Source organism: Pocillopora damicornis, chromosome 14, assembly GCF_964200805.1.
Source record: "Pocillopora damicornis chromosome 14, jaPocDami1.2, whole genome shotgun sequence".
In the NCBI taxonomy this organism is placed as follows: Eukaryota; Metazoa; Cnidaria; class Anthozoa; order Scleractinia; family Pocilloporidae; genus Pocillopora; species Pocillopora damicornis.
Genome location: NC_142683.1, coordinates 3,631,001 through 3,645,656, shown reverse-complemented (window position 1 = coordinate 3,645,656; position 14,656 = coordinate 3,631,001). Strand labels below are relative to the sequence as shown.

Genomic DNA, 14,656 nt, shown 5'->3' with positions numbered 1-14,656 from the left:
GTAATATATAAAGAGCAGTATAGAGAATATACATGCTGATGTTAGGGTGTCAAGAAGGTTAAGGGGGAACCTCACCTTGAACATGATGTTAGTACACATGGCTTTGCCATGTGTTATAATGGGCTCATCACCAGGCCCATCCCAGCAGTCCAGTTCAATGCACCTTTAAAGAAAGAAATCAATGGGTACATTTGGTATTTTCCATGTAATTTAAGAATAAAATAGACAATCTTGCAAGTTGTGTATGTAGGTTGTCTCACAACTCAAAGCTTTAATATTTAGTAACCCCTATAAGAGTATTACTTACATTTAATTTCTAACCCTAAGCGATCACCCTTTTGTCAAACATGAGGGTTGTGAGAAAAGAGGAAATGATCACCAAGCAAAGAAGATCGCGATTGTTTAAAAAAATGCACCGGTATCGCAGAGGTCATGGGTTCAAATCCCGTACGGGCCTGAATTTTTTTCAGGTCCTATTTACAATTACTCGTTTCAGTAGTGTTCTTAGCTGCGAGGATCTCTTAATTTCATCTCTCCACCGCAGTGCAAATATATGAATTTTCATATATATCTAAAATCTTGAAGTCTCCTAAAGTTAGCACCTTGGAGAGCAGTATGTAGAATAATTTTTTATACAAACTGATTTTAGGGTGTGCAGAGTGAGCAATTTTGAGAAAAGGGAAAAATCTATGGATGGTGAGTCAACTACATATAGTGAAGGATTTAAATTCCACAATTCTCTGTTGCTCTTGTGAGGCTTTTAACCCTTTAACTCTCAAGATTGGATTGTTAATTCTCCCTTCTAGCTGCTACACATTTCCTTATAAATAAGTTACAAGAATGTAGTGTTAGATCAGATAACAACTTCTATCGATTCATTTGAGTATTCTCATTACCTGTTTGCTGGATGGTGAATGGATATTTTAGGGAGAAGTTACTTGTTAATCACTTCTGGGAGTTAAAGGGTTAACAATAAAAACGCTTCTTACCGACAGCCTGCCAGCAGGCATTGCCTGTACATCTCCACAGAAGACTTGCCGCCAAACTGACGCCCTGGAACATTAGAACAACAGATCTGAGCAAAACAGTTCACAACCAGTTAGCATGATGCTTTTTAGGTAGATATAAAAAATGTGGCTTACCCACAAGGTAGGTATTGTGTGATGAGTTAATAAAGTAGTGTGACAGAGGCTGTGTCATGTCCTGATAAATTTCCACTCTGTTAGGCATCATAAGAAGATTGTCGTCACTCAGTAGATATCTTGTCAGTCCATTGACAGTGATGCGATCTACCACAAGAACACAGACAAAAAAACGTTGATTAGATACAATAATAAATGGTGACCATAAAATGCCTTAACCCTTTAACTCTCATGAGTGGGTAATTGTGAAGAAGAGCTCCCCAAAAAACCTGTTGACCAACTGTCGGCTGACAGACGGCCATCTGTCGGCCGACTGTCGGCCGACAGTCGGTCGACAGTCGGCTGACAGACGGCCGACAGGTTTAGCCTGAAATATAGGCTACCTGTCGGCCGACTGTTGGTAATGTGTCGGTAACCTGTCGGTAGCTTGTCGGTAGCTTGTCCGTGAAACGTTAACACAAACCTTAATGTTTTCTCTCAGCAACAAATACATACATACATACAAACTTAACATACCATAAGAGGCCGCGTTGCATTGTTGAGTGATTTGAACGAAAGTGTTTGTACTGATACGTAGCTTATGGTTTTCAGAGTTTTTGGCCGAGTTTTCAATTAAATTATCTTCCCATGCGATTCTTAGATTGTCTGGTGTGTTGTAAATTACGCAAGTGATATATCCTATACGCATCTGATAACATTTTGGAAGAAACGTTTCTTTACATACTACCAACTTTGCCGTCGATCGGTAAGTAGGTGAAGTCTGTCGAGTCATACATCACCATTACGGATTGTTATGTCACATTAACTGTTCATTTTTAACACAATTTTTCTTTTTTCTTAACCTGTCGGTAGACTGTCGGCCGACAGGTTTTTTGGGGAGCTCTTCTTCACAATTACCCATGAGTGACCAAGACATAATTTCTCCTTACAATATCAATACAATATCAACCAGACAGGTGATGAGAATACATATAGAGAAAAATATAAGTTTTAGGATTTTCTGGTTGATCCAGTACCAAATTCTCAGAACTAGCATCATAAGAATTGCATGGCAGACAGTAAGGAGTATTACTAATGAGATCATAGGCATGAAAACTTATTAATAAAAATGTTGCATCAATCACTTATTTGGAAGCAGAAATTTAAAAAGCAGTATTTCATTGTTTTATTCCTTTCAAGGGTTATTCCATACCTCTTTGTAGGTTATCCAAAGATTTCTCATACTTCCATATTAGAGAGAGGGCCTTTTCTCTGTTGTAATACGGGTAGAGTATCTCATTCAGTCGAGGATCTCTTTGCTCATGATTCAAGAAGTTAACCAGCTGGTTGACATTAAGGTAGGGGGCTTTGCCACCACCCCTGACAGAAAAAGAAATGATCAATTAACAGTTATTCATTTTGGGCTCAAAAGATATCTAATGCCCCATTGCAGACTGGGTTCCCATTCCATGGTGCCACACCTAAGCACCAAAATGGACATTGTTCAGACACCCCAGCACCCTGGAATGAGTATGTTTACACTCATGCAGAAGGCTTGGTGCCCCGCATCTTTTTTGTAGTTTGCAATACGTGTTTGCCATTTCAGTGAAAACATTGCATGAAGCATGAGAAATGACAAGTGAGCTGAGGGAAACATGTTCAGACAAGTTCCCATGCTCAGCAAAGGTACTTGAGTACCACCCCAGGAGGTAGTGCCCATGTCTGGCCACAGTGCTTAAATTTTGGTTGGGTACCAACAAAAAGCTATGTTCAGACTATTGTCTGATGCCAGTACAGGCACCTTGTATAAAGGATAACCAATGAAATATCAATCAAAATGAGAATGGAAACAATTTATTGATGTTTTCTTCCTTTCTTACCACCTAATGCACAGTTGTTCAATTTCAAGCCTGCCACAAACTTTCAAGTAGAGCTGATAAAACTGCTCGAAGGTAAATGATGAACAGTCAAGTTCGTCAGTCTGTTGAATAGGAAAAAATAAAACAAAATGGTTTTTTTTTATTTGAACACTTTGTTTACAAGACAAAAAAAATACCCCTTTCTAGAAAAAATAAAGGGTTCATCTTTAATATGTTTCATTTTTTCCTCAATGAAATTGTAGAAAAGAAAGCTATGTTAAGTTTGATTTTTAAATTATTACCTTCCCACAGGGAAGTTTCATCGCTTCTAGTCCTTCAAATACTCTTTGCTCATACTTTCCAACATTCAGGCACTTGCAGATACTGAAAAAAAAAGTAAACAGATTAAGAAAAGCAGTTCATAGCAAATGGAGGTCTGTCTTGCATTAAGAAATTTGAATTTAGTTAGCAAGTTTCAACTTCCTAGAGGTGCCTTGAAGTACTGCAAAATTTATGTCCATAATTTAGACCAAATTCACAAATTCTTACTTCTAACAGGGTTCATTTGCAACTCACTGTTCTTTCATAATGAGATGCATATAAACCAGGGTTCGTATGTCATATACTTCTGTATGGTAGATAAACACAGTTGTCAGCTGGATTCTTGGCCAGCGAATGCTCAGTAAAGCACTAACTTACAATCTTAATGTAAGCTTAACTTGTTAGCTACAACTCTAGTAAAGTATATTACAAACTTACATGTAATTATAACAAGGGTCCAATGACAACTTCTACTCAAGTTGTAAGAACGTTGGTCACTCTAACAGAAAACAGTCCTTTTCTGGACTACTCTAAACCTGGACAATCAGACCACATAATTAATTAAGGAAGCTTACTTCTTTACAGAAATCTTGTTGGAAGGAGTTGCCAAGTGAACAGTGAGCTTGATATAGCTGCAAATGAAAGATTTACAACCAAGTTAGTCTGATTCAGCCATCAGTTAGTAGAGCATTATTTGTATTTAAACAACTTGAGGTAAAAAACATTGAGCATGGACTGCATACAAAGGGGAAAAGGAGAGAAAAGTTGATTTGAGTGCATAAAGTGTGATCCTAAGGATCTGAGAGCAAATGGCTGCAAGGAAGGTATTGTTTCTTCATTACAAAAAGTGAACTGTGAAATGTCTTCCAGTCAAAATTATATTTAATTGGCGTGATATATTCATGAAAATGTGACTGACTCCATTGAAGAGGGAAACCAAACAAGAGGTACATTGTTACCAACTGTGTCAATTTGTGTGGTTCAGGTTTCTGGAATATCCTATGGATTGCCAGTGGTAACAGCCAGCCCCTTAAGTGGAAAGTGCCTCCATCGCTGGCAAAACTATACAACTAAGCCATATGTAAAATGGAATTGATTACATCGACAAAATCACAGGGAACAGAAAGGGGAAAGGGAGAGAGGCAAATTCTCAATAAAGGAAAAACTATTGGTTGGTCATGTATGTGTATATTGCCTAAAACCTCTAGGTGCTGCCCATAATGCCCCCACTAGTTAGGAATGATGTTGGAAACAATTGAAGTTGCAGCTGATATACAACTTGTCTAAGCTCTATCCACTTTCATTACTCACTCTGGTTCATATTTTCAACTGTTAAATTGTCAACAGACTATGTTAAAGAGGAAGTTGATTTGCCAGGTGGGAAAGCAAAAATCCCATATGAAAAGATAACGAAAATAGCTATAATTTCACACTGCATATACATGCATTCCACCTTGATCTACCAAAATAAACTAATGCATGGTCTACTTACAGTTTAAACAACTGTGTCAAGACACTGGCATTCCAAATATTGAGGTTGTGTAATAGGGGTGGGAGTCCATCAATCCATTCCTTGCAATGATAACAAGAACATTAAACCTCTTTCCTTTAAATTTAATTTCAATAACATCTGAGAAATTAATAAACTTCTAGTGAGTTCTTGTGATGATTAACACTTTCATTCCCATGAGAGACCAAAAGAGAATTTCTCCTTACAATATCAATAAACTTTCAGGTAGAAAAGAAACAAGAAGATATAATTTAAGTATCCACTGAGTGAAATACTTTGATGTTAACAAAAGTCGAAGAAAGTGTGTGACAGACACAAAGTACAGAGCCTTGAGAGAGGTTAACTTGAACTCATCACTCATACTGAAACCAAGCTTATAAACCCTTTCACTCCCATGGGTGACCAAGACTGAATTACTCCTTACAATATCAATACCATATCAACCAGACAAGTGATGAGAATAAAGAAAACTATCAATTTGGGGATAATTAGATGATCCAATACTAAATTCTCTGAACTAACATTATAAGAATTGTATGGTCGACAGTAAGGAGAATTACAAATTTGGTCTGGGAGTTAAAGATTTAACTCCCCTTTGTCTTAAGGTTTGACTAGACACCCTGGCATCAGCATGTATACTCTCCATACTGTTGTCTATAAATTTCCCTTGTTAGTGGTAAGGAGAATTTGTTCAACAATCAAGAGCTGATTTGTTAAGAATCATTTCCCTTATGCACTTGATCCTAATGTTTGATTCATCTGTGAAATTTTATGAGAAATGAGATGCTGGTTACCCTTAGAGGCTAAAGTGTTACAGCTGAATTATATTACATTTGGTGTTGTTTAAAAGATTGCATCCTCTACCAGATAGTGAAGTCAGTTTTCACCACCTTTTCGCTGGATAAAGTATCACTCCTAAGACTCAAAGAATCAACCTTTTAACCCCTGGTAGTGACCAGCATCTAATTTCTCCTCACAACATCACCCCTGAATCAAGAATTAAGGATATGATTACCAACTAAAGAAGCTCTTGATTGTAAAACGAATTCTCCTTGTCAACACCTGTAGAGATGTATAGAGAACAGTGCGGAGAATATGCACACTGGTGTTAGGGTGTTAAGGGTTATATGCATCTTCAACACATCATTACTCTTACCTTTGCAATTTTACATGATGGTGCTGTTAAATGCAAGTAGGTGACATCCACAAGATTTTGACCAAAGACAACAGTAAATGACCTGTCTTCCAAGGATCCCTCTCCTTCACTTTGCAGTGTTTCTCTCAATTTGGCATCCTTTAACAGGGAGAATGACATAATTTTGTTTAGCCATGTTTATGAGAAAAAGAGTACTGTACACAACATTGATGCTAAATTTTCAGATGATATAAAAAGATCATCTCAAGATTTAATCTGAGTGTTCAAAGAAAAGTCTCCAAGGCACCAACAAAAAACTGAATTCAATGCCTCGAGCAGTTAACTGAACACTTTCAATTAATATGTGCAGAACAGTAACACATATAGCAAATAAATGAGGAGGTGTCATCCTCTTAAACTTTTCTGTAGGCAAATCATTCTTATGCAAAATGTCATTATCCTAACACTTATCCATTAAGGATAAAATTTTAACAATCATTTGGAAATGAGTTACATCTACCACAATTCTTTGTGATAAATTATTGATAAAAAAGCATTAATTTCCAGTATCTAAAGCCCCTTGGAAGTCATGAATAAATATTAAAATTTTAAAACATTGCCTTTGTGGCGAATCACCCACTTAGTGATTTGGTTTTTTCTTTAAGTGACACACATGACAAATCTACTGAGATTTCCAAGTTTCCATAACAACAGACCATAATGTGAACAATGTTTAATTAAAGAAGACTTTTCATCACAATGAAAACTTGATTTTGACCTTAGACATCACGAACCGGACAATCAATTCTAAAGAGCCACAAAAACTCTTTGAAGATAATTTAGACGAAGACAGGTGCAAATTTTTTCAGCATGACATAATCTGGTAACTTGGAATAAAATAAGAGCCCTATCTGTAAAAAAAAAAATCAGTGTTTGATTTAAATAATATCAAATGATTAAAGAGTACAAAAAATGTTTAGAGCTTACTCAGAGGAATGAAAAACCTGAATTTTTGCCTTATCTAAAACTTCATTGATGACGAGAATTTTCATTAAAGCTCATGGCCTCTAGTACATCTCATTGACACCTAAAATTGCTTGGGATTCATGAAAATTTCACTGGTAAAGGATTGCTCTACCAGTTTGAAAATGTATTTCACCTGTCATGCTTACATTAAGGGAAAACACAAGCTGCAAAGCAAACTTGTGAGCCTTCTTGCTGTGACACAAGATTTGGTTTGAGATAGCAAAAAAAATCAACCAGCCATTTCATACATTTGCAAGAAATGATTTAAGTAGGGTTTTCATGTAGGGATGCAGAATATCATAATAACAGGCCAGTATAAGACCTAACTTCTCTGAATCTGAATAAAGAAAAATGGCTCAGGCCATCAAAATTTAGCCAATAAATAAATAGATACACAAATATCACTTTTAAGTAAAAATATCTCTCAGATTTGTTTTGATTTGCGAGGGAAAATGACATGGACTACCTTTTTGGATAGTTTGTAATTTGTCTGGTAGACATAACTTCTGGAAAATTACCAGGTTGGTAATTAAAGCAGGATCTCTGCTCACCAAACTGAATAAGTCATAAATGAAAATTATAATTCTCAAAAATAGCAACTGAAATTTAAATGTTACACTACATAAAAACTTATTGTGCAGGCACCAAAGTAAGTATTCTTTTTTTTGGTTAAAAATGTATCGAGTTTCATTTAACCAGCTACTATTCGACCAAGAAAACGTAATTTAAATTTAAAAAGGTACAGACGTGTGCAATATTGGGAAAATGCCACTGATATCTCTAGCACCCAAACGCTGTGGTACTAAACAAATTCAGGAAGCAAATTTGTCTCAGAATAGATTTTCAGAACCCAATACTTGACCTAGTACTAAGAAGCAGAGCAATTTTTCCAACAATGTTTTTAAATTTTGGTTGCCATTTATTTTCAACGAGTTGATCCAAAAAAGGAACTTTGTAGTATTAAGATGTTACTAAACTTAGGCTGGAAGTGTTACGTGAAAGCATATCTAACCCGCACAGTTAGTCGTGAGTGACATGCAAACTGTACGGATGAGGAAGTATTTCAAAATGCCTACAAGATGGCAGATAAAGAAAAAACTTAAATCCATCTAAATTCACGGATACTCAAATTGTTTACAACCCGATAATTCAATTTGATGATATCGAAGACTAAATTTATTTTTCAGTTCAAACGCTCTCTTACCAAACTCGATAATATTTTCGCAGGTAATGTTTTTCATGAAAAACGTACACCGAAAAAAAAAAAAACAAAAAAAACAACCTCTAAATATGGCTAAATTAAAACCCACACAAAGTTGTCAGGAACCCTAATGCACTCAGCTGTTAAGAAGATATTTGTTATCTATAAAGCAGAATGTTCACGATTTATTAAACCTGCAAACGGTCGCCTTCAATCAGAGTGATGTTACATGCAGGTATTGGTTTCTCTTCCAAATTATTTGACCGCTTGTGCGTGATTCATGCGACAAAAAAACACCCTTAAAACTAATTACCCAAAGAAAATTCACGCACCGGCTCTGCTTAATTCATAATAAAAAAATACTCAACCGGTCGATATTGAAACTTACTTTTTGTTATTTCACGTTGCTGATGATACTAAAAAATATTCAATCCAAACACGAATTGCACACAAACTTGACAGCCATTTACGATAGACGTCAAAATTGTTATATCTTTATGTCGTAGTTGACATCAGCTGCAACTTAGAAATGCATTTTGCTTTCATTTCGATCTTAAGGTTTCCTCAGTCGCACGCTCGTTCAGTTGATCAGCCAGGACAACTACTAATTCTACTGAAAACCGAAAACAAAACTAACCAAATATCGCCCGCACAGATCGAATTTTTCATCCTCTCTGGACTCTCATTTCCTAATTTTGTGCTACGAAGCCAGTGGTTAACCTCGCCGAGATAAATTAAATCTCTCAGTTGCGGAAACAAGTATATTGATAATTGCACTCTCACGAATCTTCAAGCATGGCGCTTTCTGAGTAGAAAAACAATATTCAAACACCGGTGGACAATAATAAACTATGTCTGTTCCCAATAGATAATATTTTTTGAAAAAGAAAGAAAATTCTTCCGACTGAATTCTTAAAGAAGCCCAATAAGGAGGAGGACCATAACACGAATGTAGATAAATTTATTCGCGGGGTTTCCGAATTTTTGAAATGTAAACAAAGGTGTTAGAAATGCGCACTTCAACCATTGAATTCCTTCGATACCAAAGAGGAACGATGCTTGCCAAAATAAAGTGAATATTATAAAGGAACAGCAAACTTGATTTCAGGAATTTTTACACGATCAAATTCAGAAAAAATTAAATCCAACGAGACTATTTCGAACAGAACCAAATACATTGCTCAGATGGAATACAATTTGTGTTCCAAAAACGCAATAAAGTGTACCTACGCTTAGAATGTGTAATCTTCGCGATTTAATGATATTAGAGCGAGCCACCAACTTCGTTCATGATCGAGAGCACAGATCCAAACGTACAAACAATTTCACCCTGATACGAACGTTACCCATCAAACATTTTACGTGTGTGAACATCACACAAGTTTTCTTTCGACCGCCACTAAATGCACATTATGGGCTTTTCCCATCTCTTCATTTCGAAAACAAGAATAATCTTCACGGTTGTGTAAGAAAATCTGCTAAAAATTCTAAAATCGAAATCTTACGAAAAATAATTAAAAGCACTAAGAAAAAATTGTTGCTGAGTAATCCCACAATCAAATGATGATTTGCGACGATAAAACATTTCTAAACGAAGCTTTGTTAAATACAAAAACATACGAACCTTTGGTATACCACCCGGTCTTACTTCGCTCACATGGCAAAGATCCAGACAATTCCCTTCCTAAATATACCGAGAAAAGGAGAAAAGGTGAACCACCAGAGTCTGTGACAAGAATCCTAAATATTTCATTGAGGTGAGTAAGGATTTGCCAAAACATTGCACCGCTCTGTAGGAAACGAATTTCTATAGAGGGAAAGCTAGCAGAATTTCTCACAATTGCTGCGGCAAGTGAAAACAATCCTGCAAACTACCTTGTCCTCTTCTCTCCAGCCCAAAAAGAAGCCATATTTGTCGACACAGAAAAACAGCCCTTGACTTGAGTTGGACTCCTGGAAAACGAAACGAATCAAGCATCAGATAATCAAGATGCAATCATGAAGATGACAGTCTGCAACAAGCTCCCTGGTGCGAAAGCACACTTGTTGGGTATTGATCTGTTAACCGCAAGCAGCCCCGTCATTTTGACTTTTCGTTCTAACAGAACCATGCAAGAGTTCTACACACAGGTTGTTTGATATACCTCTTCCCATCTGGTCAGTAGTGTCCCTGTTTCAAGCAAGTTAGGGACGTCAACGTCCCAAGAGATGCAAGAAGTCGCCATTTCAATTCAAATCGAGAAAACCCACAGTGGCAAACTCGCCAAGGCAACATAACACATAGCAAAAGCGAAGAGATGCTTTAGAGTGCAGCTTCTATCGTCGTAAAATCATAGTTTACAGCTTGTATCGCGATGACCTCCCTCGAGCTTTTAACTATTGTGTGGTCATGTCAAGAACTGATTAGACGAACAAGCGGCGATCCGAAGCGAAGACGAACTAAACACGATCTTGTTTTCTTGCGTTACAGCCGCATTTACGACTTCCGTCCCGCTAACCAATCACAGTAAAGACCAGTCCGTCAATCAGTTTACAACACAGCTGTTCTTTACGTTACGCGGCAAAAATTGTTGGTGAAGAAAAAAATCTGCTCTTCGTAAATATTGCAATTAAAATATCAATATTCTTCTGAGCAGACTTTACACATTTCCATAACTTACAACTTCTGCGCTTCAAATAGGGATGTGGCCAGATTTGCATGAATAACAATCGAGAACTGCAAGAATATCACGATGGCGCGCTTTCTTTCATTTTGTTCCCCTTTCTCAGCAAACTAGAGTGTGAAAATTTTATTTCAGAAACCTTTATCGAAGGTGAAACGCTTCTACTCAAAGATAAGAGACTTCCACAGATTGGGAACGAGATAAAAACTTCAAATGTTCGGTAATCAATATGTGAAAATACTAGAAGTTGCTTTGGAATATATTTTTGGTACACAGACGGTGATACAAATAATGCAATTGAAGGTGATTTATCGTGATTTATCATTTCATTTCTTAAGTAATGACAAACACTACTGAACGAAGAATAATTTAAGGTGCGTCAGCAGCAAATAAATCATCAAGTCAACGCTGGCTATTACTGTAAGCGACAGCCATTTCAGGAAAAAAAAACAAATCATCTTCTAGCATTGTGCTAGTATGGGCTTGAGAGAGAAATTACCAATATCTCCTGAGGATAGCTGTTGAAATATAAGAGTTGTATGTTTCCTAAAATTCGTATCTGTTAAAAAATTGGACAAAATTTTGTCGAACAAACGGTGCAAAAAATAAGAATAACTTCAAATCAGGACTATCTCAGTCCAAAAGGAAAAATAACCACTTTGTAAAATTATTCAGGGCATGTTCCATTAACCTTACGTAAGACTAAACAAACTTTCACTCGCAGCAAAATATAATATCTCCCGTCAAATCAAACTCAAAGCAAACCAAAGAAAATTTATGGAGGAAAAAAAACCAATAACAAAACAAAACGAAACAAATTATTATTTTTATGGCAAATTTAACAAAGTCGAGAACTCGAAATACAGCTTAAGTTCGCTGAAAATCTCGTCTTCTGCTCATCATGCTCTGCAGTATCTGGAGATTTCGGTTATTGCCAGTTCGCCCCGGCCTCCTTTTCGCCCCCACATCAGCAAGGTAGGCGCATTTCCTCTGCTGGAAGGAAACGAGTTAGAGATTTGGGGGCGAACTAATAAATGCGAGGGCGAACTTGTTATACCTGATGGGCGAACCCGTGGGTGAACTGATAGAGGGTGAATTTAGAAGGGGCGAAACCTCCAAATAACTATTAGGGATTGATTCACCTATAAAATAACAGACAATCCAGCAATTCCGACGTAATACTTCTCCAAAGAAACTTGTACAATGTATATTGACTTTCTCAGTTGTAAACGAAGCAACAAACTACAGATTGTATTTCAGAATTTTTTCTGGCGAGGGCAGTAGAACAGATCAACAAGAATTTACTCTGTTGTTTGTTCCACTTGCGCTTTAGGAATGACATCAGTGGTAGGGGCACCAATCTCCTTAGCAACCATTGTTCAGACCCGTCATGCAACGCGTTCTGTGCGTCACGAGAGCGAACGAGCGCAGAGTGTTAAACAGAGATGTGACCGAAGAATTGGATTGGGAGAGACTGGTCACTAAATTCACAGTTTTCGTGACATCTAATTGGTTGGGAACACATGCACAACCGTTCATAGCGCCAGGGCCACTCGTTTTCACTCACCATGGACGACGAAAAACAAGAAAGGGACAGTCCAGTTTTTTTTTTCTCTTTCTATCGTTAAGCCTGCGGCAGAAAAAGACGTAACGAACTCCAAAGGGAATGCTCCTTAAGTTCAACCTAAGTACAAGGCGAGCACACACACATAAGTTTTTCATTTTAAATCTTCACCGCACATTTTAAGCTTTACTTAACGATCACTACTTGATTTTCCATCAAAAAGTAGCAGAGCCGAAACGTCTCACTCACAGCCTATGTGTAGCCGTACCCTCCCCCACCTCGCTTCCGTTTCATCTTAGGGGGAGGCTACGGTTACACGTAGGCTATCTCGCACCTTATAACTTTTTTCCAGAGAGAGGTGCGCTATGAGATGAGATTGAAGATGCGAATAACTACTTGGACCAAATTGTTAGTAGACAGCGTCAGACACTTGGTCAGTGGCGATGGCTGAAAGAAGTATTCGTGAAAAACGGTTTAGCTTTGCCGCTACTCGTCTCCTCGAATCGAGTGCCTTAGACAATTTAGGCTATTTGTAGCACGGGCTACCCTATCCTGCCATGGCAACAGACGTGCAGACGACCTAATCATGTCACAGCGCCCTACTTTTCGTGCGCCTCATTCCCAGAGTTCCGCGCGGTGCACTGTTACCACTCTATTTTTCTGACTCGCAGGAGAGACTTCGTTGAAAAGCAGAGTCTAGTCTATGTCGCCAAACCCTGGGCGATCTATGTCTGCGAGTAAGAAATCAAACCACCGAGAGAGTTTTGTCGGAAGAAATACAATATTTACATTTCCGTGGTTTAGTAAAAAAGACAAACCTAAACAATTGAGTAATTCATGGTATGTCACAAGTATTTGACTAATGTCGATGAGGTGATAATAAGATTACAATAGACGAGCATAGAATGTTTAATAACGACCACAAATGAACACAGTGCAAACACAATACACTGCCAGTTGTTTGCGCAAAGAACCTGAAAATCAAACAAACAAGGATGAACGACAATGCCATGTTAACATTCCTGCATTGTTAAAGAGTTTTACAATGATTCTTTAATGAAACCTTTTTAGAGCAATGTCACCAACAGATGCGCAGCGCAATGACATACAGAGATTGTTGTTGAAAGGAAGTGTGTAGTCAGTTGAAATTGCGCACTAGACACAACTGACAAGACAATTTCCTCAGTGCTGTTATGTTGCTATTTTTCTGACCAGCAAATAGACGAAAAAGATGGCAATTTCCGCACCCAATTAGCGCTTGGTTTCGTAGTAAGCCCAAGTGTTCTAACAAGTACCATATGCGATAAAGTTTTGAAAATCTGAGTTGAAAAGGATGTGAAATTAAAAATCGCATGAAATCTATAGCGCAAAAAGCTAAACACTTATGAGCATTTTTTGTTTTCCTTAATAAAGTTCTCTAACATGACCAGAAAGTTAAACAATCGCGCGCTTACTAACACGAAGCTTGTGTTTCTTTTACCAATTTTGGGCGAAATAAAGTCGTATAACTGACAACAGGACGCTACCTTTCTTTGACCCCTTAAACTCCTAAGAGTGACTAGCATCTAATTTCTCTTTACAGTATCACCCCTGGATCATATGTTAAGGTCACGAGAGTTGAGGATATGATCTCCAGCTCAAAGAGCTCTTGATTGTTAAATCAGTTCTCCTCGTCAGCAACTCAGGAAATATACAGAGAACAGTATGGAGAATATGCTTACTAATCGTAGGGTTTAAAGGGCTAACATCTTTGTACCAATCATAGCAAGTAACAGCAAATGCAAGTTTATTAATTTAGCCGGCAAGTTCCCATACGGAGACCCCCTGACTTGCCTTAGCGCTAGAGTTGAAAAACTGACCCAGATGATACATTAAGACTTTCCTCATGGCTTTTACCGCAGATTCCGGCACGAAACCTTCCAAATTCTTTGATATCAACAATCAAAAACGTACCTCGTCCATACCGAGGTCTGGATGAAGACGACACTCCTCTGATTCAAGGAATTACTCATACCTTCGTTAGTTAATACCGTTTATAAAATTAGCAATCCGAGAAGAAATATTTCTCAATAAAACGTAAAAATTGGAAGAGGACACTGTCGGAAGATGAGGAGAGAAAAACAATTCCTCTCCCTGGAAAACACAAGAGAAATGGCTTTTCCTCCAAATAAGATCACTTTTATTTTCATTTTCTCTTATCTTATTATGCAAAAGGATGAAGAAAAAATCCTCCATTGTGATCAAGCCCGGTTACCG

The 14,656-nt window shown here is 37.5% G+C and overlaps 1 protein-coding gene across 1 annotated transcript in view; it reads right to left on the bottom strand.

Moving 5' to 3' along the window:
• LOC113686185 (1-phosphatidylinositol 4,5-bisphosphate phosphodiesterase beta-4) overlaps positions 1-10,769 on the bottom strand; it is a 31,064-nt gene extending 20,295 nt beyond the window's left edge. Inside the window, exons 1-12 of the mRNA XM_089193357.1 lie at positions 10,318-10,769; positions 10,049-10,126; positions 9,798-9,857; positions 5,968-6,105; positions 4,794-4,873; positions 3,877-3,933; positions 3,283-3,364; positions 3,002-3,102; positions 2,335-2,501; positions 1,143-1,289; positions 990-1,053; positions 76-163 (exon numbers count right to left, since the gene is read on the bottom strand). Of these exons, the coding sequence (XP_089049483.1) occupies positions 76-163; positions 990-1,053; positions 1,143-1,289; positions 2,335-2,501; positions 3,002-3,102; positions 3,283-3,364; positions 3,877-3,933; positions 4,794-4,873; positions 5,968-6,105; positions 9,798-9,857; positions 10,049-10,126; positions 10,318-10,398 (1,143 nt within the window). The 5' untranslated portion in view covers positions 10,399-10,769. The remainder of the gene's footprint in view (positions 1-75; positions 164-989; positions 1,054-1,142; positions 1,290-2,334; positions 2,502-3,001; positions 3,103-3,282; positions 3,365-3,876; positions 3,934-4,793; positions 4,874-5,967; positions 6,106-9,797; positions 9,858-10,048; positions 10,127-10,317) is intronic.
• Between the last annotated feature and the right edge of the window lie 3,887 nt (positions 10,770-14,656).